Source organism: Diaphorina citri, unplaced genomic scaffold (assembly GCF_000475195.1).
Source record: "Diaphorina citri unplaced genomic scaffold, Diaci psyllid genome assembly version 1.1 scaffold523, whole genome shotgun sequence".
Classification (NCBI taxonomy): Eukaryota; Metazoa; Arthropoda; class Insecta; order Hemiptera; family Psyllidae; genus Diaphorina; species Diaphorina citri.
This window is the reverse complement of record NW_007377957.1, coordinates 47469-63669: the sequence shown is the minus strand read 5'-3', so window position 1 is coordinate 63669 and position 16201 is coordinate 47469. Positions and strand designations below refer to the sequence as shown.

Below are 16201 nucleotides of genomic sequence, written 5' to 3'. Positions count from 1 at the left end.
ACCATCTAACTTAACCCTCTGTTGTTCTCAGTTCAATTTTTAACCATTCACTCACCATGCGCGGTCATGTTGAACATGGAGTAGTACGTGTTATCACTTCCCAGCATGGTGTCCTGTAGGACAAGGAAAGTAAAACTCGGACCGAAAACAATACTTTACCATCTAACTTAACCCTCTGTTGTTCTCAGTTCAATTTTTACTTTTTAACTATTCACTCACCATGCGCGGTCATGTTGAACATGGAGTAGTACGTGTTATCACTTCCCAGCATGGTCACGTTCCTATGGCACGTCTCCTTCACGGTAGCAACCTGTAGCCCCGCCCCCTCATCTGCAGAATTATACAGGACGAAACATAGACGTGACGCATCTCCTGACTTTCTGCTCACGGGGGATGTGATCACGTACCGTGTGCGATTCTCAAGCCAGTCGCCATGACAGTTGAACTCTGTGGAAGAGGAGAGAGAAATGATCAGTAAAATTTATAATTGACCAAACCCGGGAGTACCGTCCAAAATCAAGCGTTCCGGGTGGCGCGCGAACGTCAAGAGTTCGAAGCGACGCCGACGTCCGGCCATGGAACCAAGAGTTGAACTCTGTGGAAGAGGAGAGAGAAATGATCAGTAAAATTTATAATTGACCAAACCCGGGAGTACCGTCCAAAATCAAGCGTTCTGGGTGGCGCGCGAACGTCAAGAGTTCGAAGCGACGCCGACGTCCGGCCATGGAACCAATTGTCCAGGTTTTTCAAGTCACAGAATGAAGAATAGATTTTGAATTTTGAAAAGAACAATAGGTAATTGAAAGCTTTACAGCCATTGCCGAGGTGCTACCACGTTAAATACACCAGTTACTGGTTACGGTTACCCACTTAGCAACTGGGTGGTTGACAATCTGGGCAATTGTAGTTGAAGTGCTGCCTCTCAAATGTCCCTCTCCCTCAAAATAAAGTGTCTTTCCGTTATTATTTCCTCTACAACTATGTACCAGAAAAGGTCTACTTGGTCTGTGGCGTATAATATCTCTAATAACGCTGCCAAATTTTGACTGGGCAGGGCAGAGGGCTACCGCGCTCCTTTATAACTTCTAGACTAGACTAGTGAGTCCATAAATTCTTGAAATGAGGCCCAGATAATGAATCTATCGAATTCGGATTCAGTGGATTCTCTTGACTAAAAAGAAAAAAAAATGCCACTTATGTGAAATGGAAAATAAAAAGAGCAGCAACTAAAGAAATGGTAATAAGCCTTTATTACATAAATTTTGTCTTTTTTAATAATTTCTGTTTTTTTATTGTCTTTCCATACAAAGATTATAAAAAGGTGTCCCATTCTTACCTGAATACTTCTCCGTGCTACACTCGGAATGGATCTCCATGGTCTCGGGCTTCTGACATCCGACTGACATCAGCATGTGACTGTCCCGATCCTGACATCTGCTACTATCGGTGACGGTAGATATGATCGTGTTACCGGTCTGGCCGTTCACACTGGCGAGGACGTTCTCGCTTTCCAATCCCCCGGTGATGGAGTAGCGATGTCCCGATCCTGACATCTGCTACTATCGGTGACGGTAGATATGATCGTGTTACCGGTCTGGCCGTTCACACTGGCGAGGACGTTCTCACTTTCCAATCCCCCGGTGATGGAGTAGCGGCGGCCCATGTTGGGACACTTCTGCAGCATTGGTGTGTCCGCTGTGGAGGAACGAATGAGGAGGATTAATCACATGTCTTCCAGACTAGGGGACGTTAAACAGGGAGAAGACTAGCTGTGGGACTATAAACTGGGAGGAGAACAGCTAACCCTAACCAGCCTAGCTAGCTGGCAGTTTTCAAAGGGTTCTCTCTGCTTTTAAAGAACAAGCAAAAGTTCTCACGATAGTTGACTGCGGTTCAGGACGAGTCAATTAAACATAGCTAGTGACCATCAACCCGGTGTATGGCAGAAACAAAAAAGATATTCTTTCTTTATTCTGCCATCATTATTCCGCTACAGCTGAAGCCGCTACAACAAAAACAACATCACGCTACTTACTGATAAGTGTGGTGAAGGGTGACACGTCCTTCTTGAAATGTCGGGAGTGACAGGCATCTTCCTCCATGTAGGTAGCATTGCCTGGAATTATGAGAACAGCAATTACTGAGCAATAGAAATGAGGAGCTAATACAGAGAGATCTAGAGAATAAGATAATTTGGGAGAGAGAAACAGGAAAGAGGAAGAAAAATGCGGATTTAAAGAGAAAGGAAGGAGATAAAGAGATATGGCGAAGAAGAGAGATTATTGGAGACGGAACGGAGAACGAGAAATAGGGAGGAGGATATAATATACATATAGGGAAGGAAAAGAGATTTAGGGAGAGGGAAGATATAAAGAAGAAGAAAAGGATGAGGAAGAATACAAAGGTGACAATTGTGCAGTCAAAATACTGTCACTCCAGCATGAAATTGAATGAAAGATGAGGGTATAACATACTCCACGTGAGGAGAGATCAACCTATGACAATTCGCGGTCCATCAAAAATTCATAGTTGGAGATCTGGCAAGACAACAGAGTCAACGGACCTTTAAGCTGTGTTCACACATAGTCGACGCCGTCTATAGACGTCGACTGAAACTGTACACTGCCTCGACAACATATTAGATTTACCTCGTCGATCGACGGCGTTGACTATGTGTGGACACAGCTTTAGATAGGTACAAATTGTATACTTAACTACCCTGGAGTTTTAGATTTTCAAGTTTTTTTTTTTTTTTTTTAAGCAAAATCCCCCTTTGGGATGAGCTACTCTTTTTAGGATTGCTACTCATTTTAGGGTTAGGTCAAAGTTAGGGTCGAAGTTGTATCTTTTTCCCCGCCGGCTCCGTAGATCATCGGTTTTCCTTTGTTATACCTCTAAGTCGCGGGCCATTCAAGGGACACAGTTTTGTTCATCTAATTTCGTTTGCTCACTCCTGATTCATTTTACATTTTGTCGAATGATTTGAGTCACAGTAGTGTCATATCCAAGATACATTCGCATACTTCGCAATATGAACGTTGACTCTACCTTCTCTATCTCCCTTTCCCTCTCTTCTTTATATCATATCTTCGTCTCATTCTCTCTCCCATATTAGATTAGGTACCTATAATTATGACATGACATGACATGACATAGAGTTCTGTGTCATGTCATTCTGTCCATTATCATATTCTGTCTGTATTTCACACGTGATACTCATAAACCTACCTATTTCTCGTAGGTACCTTATACGTATTCGTACCTATGGTATCACACTATCTCATAATATATTATGTCATATCTAGGTATTTACATACCTATTATAAGTAGGTATCTATCTCATAAGTGACAGTTCCCAAGGAAAATTCAGCGCAGTGTACAGCAGCGCGGCGATAGCACACTCAATGCACCAGTTCTCCATAGATCACTGAAGGCAACGTTTTGTGTGGTTGGTAGATACATAATTATGTAGACGGATGACCATCTGTGGGTAATTGCGTGCTGCTGGCTTTTACCGATCCACAAATGGAAGGTAAAACCTAACACAGTGACGTCAAACAGACTAAAGATATTTTGAAGAAAAAAAGAAAACTTACCAGATTCCTGTAGTTCTATCACATGACTGGTCCTTCTGTGAAATAACATACAGTAGTAGCCGCTCTTACTGTGAACAAAAAGAAGAAAAATTAAGTTTAATCATCATACTATCCTATCAAATATAGGTATGTGATCTTGTCTAGACTGCTGAGGTAAAGAGACTTTTCAGTTCTTTTTGGGCAGGATTATGAGGTACATTCAATTCAACGTCCTCTTCCTTTTTCCAATCCATCTCATGCATTATGCGATATCTAACTAGGTACCAAACATATAAACATATTCGAAAAAAAAAAACTATAACAGAACTGTTCTGCATACAACATACACCCAACACTATGTAGGTAAGGTACCAAAACTTTTCTCCGGACCAGGTTATGGAGGAAAATAGAGAGAACTTTGGGAGAAAGTGTAAACACATAAATAAAGAGAAATGATATTTTCCAATAGACACTGCTGAGGCGCCACTCGGATGCAAGAAATTAACTTTGTAAATACGAAAGTTAAACAATATTCCAACGAAAAAAACTCAAAAAACCGTATAAAAAGGGGGGAAACACTTCAGCTACATAAAAATATACCTATAAATAGACATATCTAGGGGTATGTATTTGTAGATAATGTTTCCTTTATTCTTTTGGACGAAAAAAAGAAGATGAAGTTGGAGGATTTTTGTTAAATATTTACTCTTATTTTGTCTTCCATTTAGAGGTTATGAACCTAAAGATATAAGTAGATTTAAGGTAGATACCTACCTAATGTGCACTTAAAAAATTATAGGATCTACCTTCTTTAGGGTACACTTGCATAACAATTCCAATCCTAATAGGTACCTACCTACCTACTTATATCAGCCAACCCTATTTACAATTTATTTGACCCTAAAAACACTCGGATGCAAGAAATTAACTTTGTAAATACGAAAGTTAAACAATATTCCAATGAAAAAACTAAAAAAAAAACGTATAAAAAGGGGGGAAACACTTCAGCTACATAAAAATATACCTATAAATAGACATATCTATAAGGGGTATGTATTTGTAGATAATGTTTCCCTTGTTCTTTAGGACGAAAAAAAGAAGATGAAGTTGAAGGACTTAGAAAAAAGAAGATGAAGTTGAATTTACTCTTATTTTGTCTTCCATTTAGCGGTTATGAACCTAAAGATAAAAGTAGATTTAAGGTACCTAATGTGCACTAAAAAAATTATAGGGTCTACCGTCTACTTCCTTTAGGGTACACTTGCATAACAATTCCAATCCTAATAAGTATCTACTTACTATTAAGCGATATTGCTACACATTAGACACCCTGGTTTAATAGATTTTAAAACACAAAGTACCCAACACCATTGCTTCTAGCACCATTGTTATTCGGGGCAAATGTATAGACACCATTTATCTAAATGGGAGCTGGTTGCCCACTCAGGGGCGAAGGTAACTATTTATATTTTTATCGAGACCTTATAAGGGAGGAAAACGCCTAATAAGTATCTACTTATATCTATATCAGCCAACCCTATTTACAATTTATTTGACCCTAAAAAGACAAAAATACCAAAACTTTCAATTCTTCTTTCGTCTTCAATTCGTTCCGTCCCACTTCCAAAACTTCGCGTCTAGTATTTTTATTTTTCGTCAGACTGTCTGTTGTCTGTACGGAGAGACAACTTTGAGTAAGTATCTGGGTAGGTAGGTACAAAGGTATTCTTTAACCATGATCGAATAAACTACGGGCTAAAAAATTCCCGGAGGGACGGGCCCAGCTTGTTTCTCCAAAATAAAATGGAACATCAATTATTGTAGTTTCATGATGTGATAATTAGGTATTAGGTATAATTGAGTAGGTAGGTAATTCTAGATATTAAGGTTTCAAAGCGTGAGAAAATTGGAAACATGGGGAAAGAAACTAAGAAGATTTAGGGGACAATCAAGAAGAAGAAGAAAAAAAAAGTTGTGTGGTGAGAATCCTACCCTTAAGCTCAAAAGAAGGAGTGAGAGAGAGAGAGAATCATGGAACATCGAGAAGGGGACGAGAGAATAAAAGTTTTTTTTTTATCATTTTTAGTGGATGTGCCCGAATTCTCTCAGCACGCCACTGATTTTGAACTTTTCATTTCTGAGAATTGTATAATACCTAGATCTGGATAAGAAATGCATTGTCCTAGTAGACCAACAGACCGAAAATGGAAACTCCGGAAAACCATAAAGATCTAAGAAAATAAAAGACAAGACGAACTTAGAACAATACATTTCTCGACAGAAGAAAAGTTGGAAACTTTTTTTCACCGTTATTTGCATAAACGAGGGTGTGGCGACGCGACGTAACGCTAAGAAAAGCCAAAAAATTACATACCTACCTAATGCAATTTTTTGCTAAAATAATAATAATAAAACAGGAATCAATCTAGAAAACAAAATCATAAATATGTAATTATCCAAAATTCATAGCCCGATACAATGTTACAATGTGGCGTGGCAGCTGGTGAGATAGTCTCACTTTTCAGAGGTTAAAGAATAAAAATTCCAAAACAGAAAAATCACTGGAAAAATCAACCAAATGCTAAACCGGATTAGGTGACTTTCTAAAACCAGGGGAGGTATCATGAACATACCACGGGGTAAATGAGGGAAGCCGTAATTGCCTGTCAGAATCCAATTTACCTCCCCTCTCTGTAACGGGGGGTAGAAGGGAAAGAATAAGGTAGAGGCAAAAGAGGAGAAAAACAGAGCTTACACTGAATACCTGATCTTTTCCTGCCAACCTCTTCGTTCCTTTGGAATAAAATGGCCCGGAGAACATTATTGTCGGAACGAGTAAAATGATAGACATACCTGATCTTTTCCTGCCAACCTCTTCGTTCCTTTGGAATAAAATGGCCCGGAGAACATTATTGTCGGAACGAGTAAAATGATAGAAAGCAAGAAACATTTCTAATCTGATATCCTATCATCCTAGATTTCGCTAGAGAAAACAAAACATGTAGGTACTAGAGGTATATTAATTCTGATTACATAGGTACTTGTTAGCTGTATAGGGACTTGGTTCCTTCACCTGTAAATAAATTTATAGGTAAGAACAGAAACAATATACATATTAGAAGGATAAAAGATAGGTAAGACCTTCAAAATAAATAGGAACAAGGTTGAACAACTAATAAGCCGATTAACTCACCACAAATGCCACCCGACTTTCAAACCCGTGACCACCAGATTGTGAAGAGACAAGAGAAAGCTCGTTACCCGTTAACTGCAACGTTATTTCATTAGCTTAATATCCTTTTCCATCCAGCTTGCATTTTTCTTACCCCGTCTGCTTTTTAATTTGCATTTTTTGTCTAGATACACTCTAGGAAAATATTGGGGCTTGCACAGTGTTTAAAAATACCTACCTAATACATAACTACCTACTTGGATCGATAGCTTAATTTTTAAACAGTGGACACAAAATTTAATCACTTGATAAGTAGACACAAATTTAATTCCAACCTAAATAATTTTCGGGGGGAAAAACACTGAGTCCGGTACCTATATTCGTGCTAGCCAAATAAGATATATTGGGGAAATGGCACATCCACTAATAAATAAAATTAATGAGGGGAATATCATTTCGCTGGAGCCCAATTTTTTGTCAAAAATGCTCGAATAGAGCTTTGTGCAGTAACTGCAGTACCTACTACCTCTATTCTATTCTATTCTATTCTACTCTATTCTATTCTACTCTAGCTATTCTATTGTCTCTAAGGATAGGTAAGAATTACTGAAACCATTATTCCTGTTATCATCGCTCCCTTATTGTTTTCCTTTCTCACGGGGGAAGCAAAAGAGCTTTCCTTTATTCCACTTATTTTTCGCATGATTTATATTTGAAATTTTTTTATTGCAAAATATTATATTTCTATTGCTTTTTTTTCTCTCTTTTTTTCTCTTCCATACCTTTTTTCTTTTTCGCAATATCTCTGTGGCACAAGCTCCGGCTTTTACGGATGGGTATACCATTTGTTGCCTATTTATTTAACTGAGAGAATTGTATTGAAAAACTAATAAATGGAAACTTATAAAATAAATAAAATAAATTAAATGAGGTAGGTATGAGGTATTATTGACATATCCACTAAAAATAAATGTTAATTTTTCTCTCTTTCCCAAAGCTCTTTAATGGATCCCCTTTTTTTCCTCCTCCTCCTCCTCCTCCTCCTCCCTCTCTCTCTCTCTCTCTCTCTCTCTTTCTCTCTCTCTCCCTCTCTCTGTTTATATTTTTTTTTCTATTTAGTACTTAAGAGTATAGCTGTATAATACGTAGATGGTAGAGAATAGCTATACAGATTATCTATGTATTTCTTTGACTCTTAGAATTTATTTGATGGTATTGTTTAGAACCAAACAGTTACTCATTCATAATAAAATTACTTATTCTTACATTTCTTAGTATAGGTAGCAAGAGGTGGTTAAAACCTTTCTAGTTTTCGATCTCAACAAATTTCATTATTTCCTCTTTGTTTGGTGATTTGACCAATCATTTTGAATCAAAAGTGTCGAACTGATCCCTAAAGGAGCGTCCACACTATTCGACTTCGCCTGACCATTGTGTACGCTGCTTGAAGGTAAAGGTCACTTAGATCAATACGTCTCAAACATTAACCTCATCCCGTGGTCACCTCACTCTAAAATGTCTATTTATCTATACACTTCAATACTATTCCATTCTAATATAATCTATTCTATTAGGAGAATAGACAGCAGTAAAAATTGTAGGTATTATAAATCTCAAACGTAAGCTATCTATTCGTAATAATAGGTTTTTTGGTCTATTCTTCAAACGTCTACCGTCTATGATGTAGACCTTCAATTAACCTATCATTCCTACAGTATGTAACTGTTCCCTTTTCTAGCTTATGATTCTTTGTGCAATAATGGTAATTGTGAATTGAATCACCCTATATTTTCGTAAGTATTTGGGGAAAGATAAACCGCACTACCTGCGCTTCGCATTGTATCTAAGCTTTAATAAGGCAGTGTCGAATATACAGAGTCAGAATTGGTTTCAATTTCAAATTAAGTATTTTCTTTGGAAAACCTGGTTTACCTACCTACCTACCTCCAAAGAAACAATGTATAATAATGCGACTTTAGTCCGCACTTTGGGTTTGTTCTTCTTAAGAGGAGGTTTAAAAAAGTTGAATTAACACGGAATTGGGGTCAATCCTAGATTGTGCCAGGTATCCTTGACTGAGCTAAGTACATCCCGATCCAGGATTGCTCTTAATCCCATATTTGACCAATTCTAACACCAACTTGGTATTTCGTTTTCCCCACAGCAAATCAAAAGATCCTTCACTGGGCCTCACCACTCTACACACAAAACTTTGACTACGAAATCATATTTTATTCATTTTTCAATTTCAAATAATAGGTTTTATGTTCCTTCCTCCGCCTCTTCCTCTCTTCCTACTCCTCTTCCTTCTTCTTCTCCTCCTCTTCCTCCTTCTCTCCCCCATATCCTTTCTGATTTCAGGACAAACATCATAATAATTCTTCATAGTTATCTCAGGTACAGCGTGTTGCTAAGAGTATTTGTATTAGAGAAAATCAGGTCATGTCAAAAAATTTCTATGATTTTTGTTCTTTCAATATGATTCAGGACGATAGACAGAAATAAATTCCTGGCAAATAAAATAATATTAACCTATTTTTATCATGATACCTACATACAACCAATTCCTCCATTTCATCACTAAAGGTACCTAATACCTAAAAAGATCCTTTTATGCGTGTACCCCTACCTATAAGTAAAACTGTCTCTATCAGTCGATTTTTTAGTCCTTTTTTTCTTCGTCTCTTTTTCCTTATCCTGATGTAATTTTCTTGATTGCTCTCTTCTTAACGGGCCTCTCCTTCCCATCCATCCATGTCACGTCCCTCCCACAAGTGGAAATGTGGGTCACTGACAAACTCATCCATTGTCTTGCAGTACTGTACTCTCTCTCTCTCTCTCTCTCTCTCTCTCTCTCTCTCTCTCTCTCCCTCCATTTTAGTTTCCTGATGCATTTCAAAATAGAAGCGCGGAAAACATTATTAAGTTTTAAGTAGGTAAGTAGGTACCAAAGTAAGTGAAGTATGTAAGTACTAAGTACCTAGTTATATTATCTACCTACGTAGGTAATGAAATATGAATATGAGTTAAATATTATTATGGAAGAGGAAAAGAGGGAGAGACAAACGGGAATAGAAAGACGGAGAAATAGAAGTAGAGAGATAGGAGAAGGAGAGAAGAAGTAGAAGACGAGGAAGAAAAGGAGAATGAGTAGAAAGAAAATAAAAAGAAATGTAGAAAGAGACTAAAGAAAGGAAGAGTTAGAAGGAAAAAGACGATATGTCGGGAGAGAAGAAAAAAAGTAGAAAAACAAGATTGTGTCGTTGCAAATTAGGAAAGAACTAAAACTGGAATGCTAATTCATGCGTTGTGTATCATATAGAAGTAGAGAGATAGGAGAAGGAGAGAAGAAGTAGAAGACGAGGAAGAAAAGGAGAATGAGTAGAAAGAAAATAAAAAGAAATGTGGAATAGAAAGACGGAGAAATAGAAGTAGAGAGATAGGAGAAGGAGAGAAGAAGTAGAAGACGAGGAAGAAAAGGAGAATGAGTAGAAATAAAATAAAAAGAAATGTAGAAAGAGACTAAAGAAAGGAAGAGTTAGAAGGAAAAAGACGATATGTGGGGAGAGAAGAAAAAAAGTAGAAAAACAAGATGGTGTCGTTGCAAATTAGGAAAGAACTAAAACTGGAATGCTAATTCATGCGTTGTGTATCATTTTGCTAATGTAAAGTGCACTTTCAGTTCAAAATTCTGTTAGGACACAAGAGACAAGGGAGGGGAAAAGAAAGAGTGTGAGAGACGAAAAGTGGATAAACAAAAATAAGGATGAAAATAAGAAAACTCGGAGGAATAAGGAAGAATGAAAATAAGAAAGCGAGCATTTAGGATGTAAGTGGGGGTTGAGAGCCCCATTTTGTTAACGATAATGAGGCTCTATTACTATTAAGCGATATTGCTACACATTAGACACCCTGGTTTAATAGATTTTAAAACACAAAGTACCCAACACCATTGCTTCTAGCACTATTGTTATTCGGGGGGAAATGTATAGACACCATTTGTCTAAATGGGAGTTGGTTGCCCACTCAGGGGCGTAGGTAACTATTTATATTTTTATCGAGACCTTATAAGGGAGGAAAACGCTCCATTTGTCTAAATGGGAGTTGGTTGCCCACTCAGGGGCGTAGGTAACTATTTATATTTTTATCGAGACCTTATAAGGGAGGAAAACGTTTAAGGTGGGAATGTTTGTGCGTATGTTTTTAGTCCTAAGGTGGGAATGTTTGTGCGTATGTTTTTTCTCCAAAATAAAATGGAACATCAATTATTGTAGTTTCATGATGTGATAATTAGGTATTAGGTATAATTGAGTAGGTAGGTAATTCTAGATATTAAGGTTTCAAAGCGTGAGAAAATTGGAAACATGGGGAAAGAAACTACGAAGATTTAGGGGACAATTAAGAAAAAAAAGTTGTGTGGTGAGAATCCTACCCTTAAGCTCAAAAGAAGGAGTGAGAGAGAGAGAGAGAGAGAGAGAGAGAGAGAGAGAGAGAGAGAGAGAGAGAGAGAGAGTGAGAGAGAGAGAGAATCATGGAACATCGAGAAGGGGACGAGAGAATAAAAGTTTTTTTTTATCATTTTTAGTGGATGTGCCCGAATTCTCTCAGCACGCCACTGATTTTGAACTTTTCACTTCTGAGAATTGTATAATAGATCTGGATAAGAAATGCATTGTCCTAGTAGACCAACAGACCGAAAATGGAAACTCCGGAAAACCATGAAGATCTAAGAAAATAAAAGACAAGACAAACTTAGAACAATACATTTCTCGACAGAAGAAAAGTTGAAACTTTTTTTCACCGTTATTTGCATAAACGAGGGTGTGGCGACGCGACGTAACGCTAAGAAAAACCAAAAAATTACATACCTACCTAATGCATTAGGGTCAGGGAGTGGGTGTGGGGGGGGGGGGGGGGGGGGGGAGAGAATTTGATTTCGAGCCTAAATCTCATCATTTTTGCACATAACCTACCAATATCTGCTACAAAATGAAATCTCTTTCCTTCTCTCTATCTTTCTTTGTCTTCCTCTCTTTCCTCTCTCTCTCTCTGCTTGAAATATACACATCATGAAATCCTTCTTTCCCTCTGTCTCTCCCAAAATTTTCTCATGAAAACTCTGTCTCTCTCTCTCTCTCTCTCTCTCTCTCTCTCTCTCTCTCTCTCTTACCTGTCTCTTTTTCATACCCTTATTTTCTATATTCGTAGGGGCCATCAATTATAAATATTTCTACCTCAGGATTTTCCACTATATCATTTCTCTACCTCAGAATTGGGTGAAGCATTGTTTCAAATGCCTCAGAGAAGATAGCAACGTACGAATGGTTTTCCAGTATTGATTTTCAATTAGTGCATTATTATTATTCCGTCCAGTGGAGTGGTAAGGAAACAGAAAGGACTAAAAAGTCCCGAGTAGGACGGGAAAGTCCCGAATATTACGAAGAAGTCATGAATAGGACGAAAAAGTTCCGAATAGAACGGAAAAGTCCGGAGGAAGACTGAAAATGAAAAGTTAATCATTTTCCGTGGATGTCTCAAAATTCCCGTCTAATTGCTGGAATCGATGCTTTAAAAAATATCGTCAGTAGAGATGTCAAATTTCCCAAATCAATGTAAAATAGATCTAGCCATCTTAGGTACTTGGTTTTCGTCCTTTAGGAAGGTTTGACTGAAATGAATCAGAAGCTTTGTCAGTCAGTGGATGTACCAAAAGTCCCAAATTTATAGACTAAAAATGTCTTTTGACTTTCATTGGAAGAAGTTATAGTAGATGCCAGCCATTACACTTTTAAAACGATTTATCTTTATTTACAGATAATGCTCGTGCTTATAGTATTATCGGTTAAGTCCATCAGTATTGATGTTATTTTATTTTGTTTTGTGAACTTTATGACTTTACCCTGAGAACTTTGTTTAGTCTAAACTCTAAAACAATCTTAATACAATTAGGAACTATTAGCCTGACAGAATTAACACGTTGACTGCTGCAAAGGCTGCGACCAGTAAGAATCCGTAAGCAAATTCTTCGATTCTTGTATGTACTGATAATTTATGCTCAATGTTCAATGTTTATGTAGTAACAATGGATTCCCTAGTTATGTAGCCCCTAGTTGGGAGAAAACCAGCCGTTCCGAGAACGAACCTTACCTGTTTTGCCGGGGGCGAAAATCGAACCCGCCAATGAGCACTTACAAGGCACCTGATAATTATCTAGTTAAAGAAATTCCCTATGGCTATTTTTTCTTACCCCGTCTGCTTTTTAATTTGCATTTTTTGTCTAGATACACTCTAGGAAAATATTGGGGCTTGCACAGTGTTTAAAAATACTTACCTAATACCTAACTACTTGGATCGATAGCTTAATTTTTAAACAGTGGACACAAAATTTAATCACTTGATAAGTAGACACAAATTTAATTCCAACCTAAATAATTTTCGGGGGGAAAAACACTGAGTCCGGTACCTATAATTATTCGTGCTAGCCAAATAAGATATATTGGGGAAATGGCACATCCACTAATAAATAAAATTAATGAGGGGAATATCATTTCGCTGGAGCCCAATTTTTTGTCAAAAATGCTCGAATAGAGCTTTGTGCAGTAACTGCAGTACCTACTACCTCTATTCTATTCTATTCTATTCTACTCTATTCTATTCTACTCTAGCTATTCTATTGTCTCTAAGGATAGGTAAGAATTACTGAAACCATTATTCCTGTTATCATCGCTCCCTTATTGTTTTCCTTTCTCACGGGGGAAGCAAAAGAGCTTTCCTTTATTCCACTTATTTTTCGCATGATTTATATTTGAAATTTTTTTATTGCAAAATATTATATTTCTATTGCTTTTTTTTCTCTCTTTTTTTCTCTTCCATACCTTTTTTCTTTTTCGCAATATCTCGTGTGATGGGTGTGGTGTGTGTGGGGGGTGTATTTGTGTGTGTGTGGTGGTCCCGTACAAAGGACGGGTCAACCACTATTCTATTAGGAGAATAGACAGCAGTAAAAATTGTAGGTATTATAAATCTCAAACGTAAGCTATCTATTCGTAATAATAGGTTTTTTGGTCTATTGGGTGTGGTGTGTGTGGGGGGTGTATTTGTGTGTGTGTGGTGGTCCCGTACAAAGGACGGGTCAACCACTAGTTATAATCTATAATCTATTCTATTAGGAGAATAGACAGCAGTAAAAATTGTAGGTATTATAAATCTCAAACGTAAGCTATCTATTCGTAATAATAGGTTTTTTGGTCTATTCTTCAAACGTCTACCGTCTATGATGTAGACCTTCAATTAACCTATCATTCCTACAGTATGTAACTGTTTCCTTTTCTAGCTTATGATCCTTTGTGCATTAATGGTAATTGTGAATTGAATCACCCTATATTTTCGTAAGTATTTGGGGGAAGATAAACCGCACTACCTGCGCTTTGCATTGTATCTAAGCTTTAAGGCAGTGTCGAATATACAGGTTAGATTTGGTTTCAATTTCAAATTAAGTATTTTCTTTGGAAAACCTGGTCTACCTAGCTACAAAGAAACAATGTATAATGTGACTTTAGTCCGAACTTTGGGTTCGTTCTTCTTAAGAGGAGGTCTGAAAAAGTTGAACTAACATCGAATCGGGGTCAATCCTATATTGTGCCAGGTATCCTTGACTGAGCTAAGTGCATCCCAATCCAGGATAGCTCTTAATCCCATATTTGACCAATTCTAACACCAACTTGGTATTTCGTTTTCCCCACAGCAAATCAAAAGATCCTTCACTGGGCCTCACCACTCTACACACAAAACTTTGACTACGAAATCATATTTTATTCATTTTTCAATTTCAAATAATAGGTTTTATGTTCCTTCCTGCGCCCTTTCCTCTCTTCCTATAACTCCTCTTCCTTCTTCTTCTCCTCCTCTTCCTCCTTCTCTTCCCCATATCCTTTCTGATTTCAGGGCAAACATCATAATTCTTCATAGTTATCTCAGGTACAGCGTGTTGCTACGAGTATTTGTATTAGAGAAAATCAGGTCATGTCAAAAATTTCTTTGATTTTTGTTCTTTCAATATGATTCAGGACGATAGACGGAAATAAATTCCAAGCAAATAAAATAATATCAACCTATTTTTATCCTGATATATACAACCAAAATTCCTCCATTAAATTCCATCATTAAAAGTATTTAATACCTAACAAGATCCTTATATGCGAGTACCTCTACCTATAAGTAAAAATGTCTCTATAAGTCGATTTTTTCACCTCCGGGACATATAATTGTTATTTCACACACAAAATAAAGTTCCTTCCGTTGGTTTTGTTGTTTTTCCTCCTCCTCCTCCTCCTCCTTTGCTGCTTCTCCTTTATCCCACTAATTTTTCTTCTTCTTCTTTTTCATTTCTTCTTCTTCTTCTTCTTGCCTCTTGTTCTTCCTATGCTTATTATTTTCGAAACGTTCACTATTCCACAATTTCCAATGACTTTGGTAAATGTGGACTTTTTTTTTACATTTTGGGTCTTGAGAGGATAGAAATACGAGTACCTACCTATATCTACCTCGTGAGTGACCGAAGAACTTCAAAAGAAGGAAATGTTACCCAGTTCTTTTTCGTAGTGGATGTGCCTAAACTATACTTACATAAGTAATAAAAATTTAGACATAGAATTTTAGACGATTTACCTATTCAGTCACAAATCTCGATCTTTGCCTGTTTCTATTCGATAAGTCAGAAGATAAATAAATAACAAGCAAAGAAAAGGAACTACAAGCAAATATGTATGTAGGTATACCTAACCATTACGGAGCAAATTGGTATATATCTAACCATCACGGAATAGAGAAAATGAGGAACAAAGAAGGAAACTTTTGTTAGAAAATAGCTATACCTACCTCTATAAGTAGAGAGTATGTCAACAATGTTGAAGATGAGAGAGAAAGAAAGAGGGAGGAAAGGAGAGAAGGAGAGGGGGAGAGGGCGAGAGAGAAAGAGAGGGAGAGAAAGAGAGGGAGGAGAGAGAGTAAATAAACGAGAATCTTATTCATAGGCTTGGAGAAAATAGAAGGAGTATTAAGACTGAAAATGAAAAGTTAATCATTTTCCGTGGATGTCTCAAAATTCCCGTCTAATTGCTGGAATCGATGCTTTAAAACTTTAAATATTATCGTCAGTGGAGATGTCAAATTTCCCAAATCAACGTAAAATAGATCTAGCCATCTAGGTACTTGGTTTTCGTCCTTTAGGAAGGTTTGACTGAAATGAATCAGAAGCTTTGTCAGTCAGTGGATGTGCCAAAAGTCCCAAATTTATAGACCAAAAATATCTTTTGACTTTCAATGGAAGAAGTTATAGTAGATGCCAGCCATTACACTTTTAAAACGATTTATCTGTAAATAAAATGCTCGTGCTTATAGTATTATCGGTTAAGTCCATCAGTATTGATGTTAATTGTGAACTTTATGACTTTAC

The 16201-nt window shown here is 37.2% G+C and overlaps 1 protein-coding gene across 1 annotated transcript in view; it reads right to left on the bottom strand.

The window, feature by feature from the left end:
• Positions 1-211: 211 nt before the first annotated feature.
• LOC103509729 overlaps positions 212-16201 on the bottom strand; it is a 20327-nt gene continuing 4337 nt past the window's right edge. The window contains exons 3-7 of the mRNA XM_026824006.1: positions 3597-3664; positions 2036-2116; positions 1591-1695; positions 1337-1546; positions 212-447 (exon numbers count right to left, since the gene is read on the bottom strand). Coding sequence (XP_026679807.1) covers positions 212-447; positions 1337-1546; positions 1591-1695; positions 2036-2116; positions 3597-3664 — 700 coding nt within the window. The remainder of the gene's footprint in view (positions 448-1336; positions 1547-1590; positions 1696-2035; positions 2117-3596; positions 3665-16201) is intronic.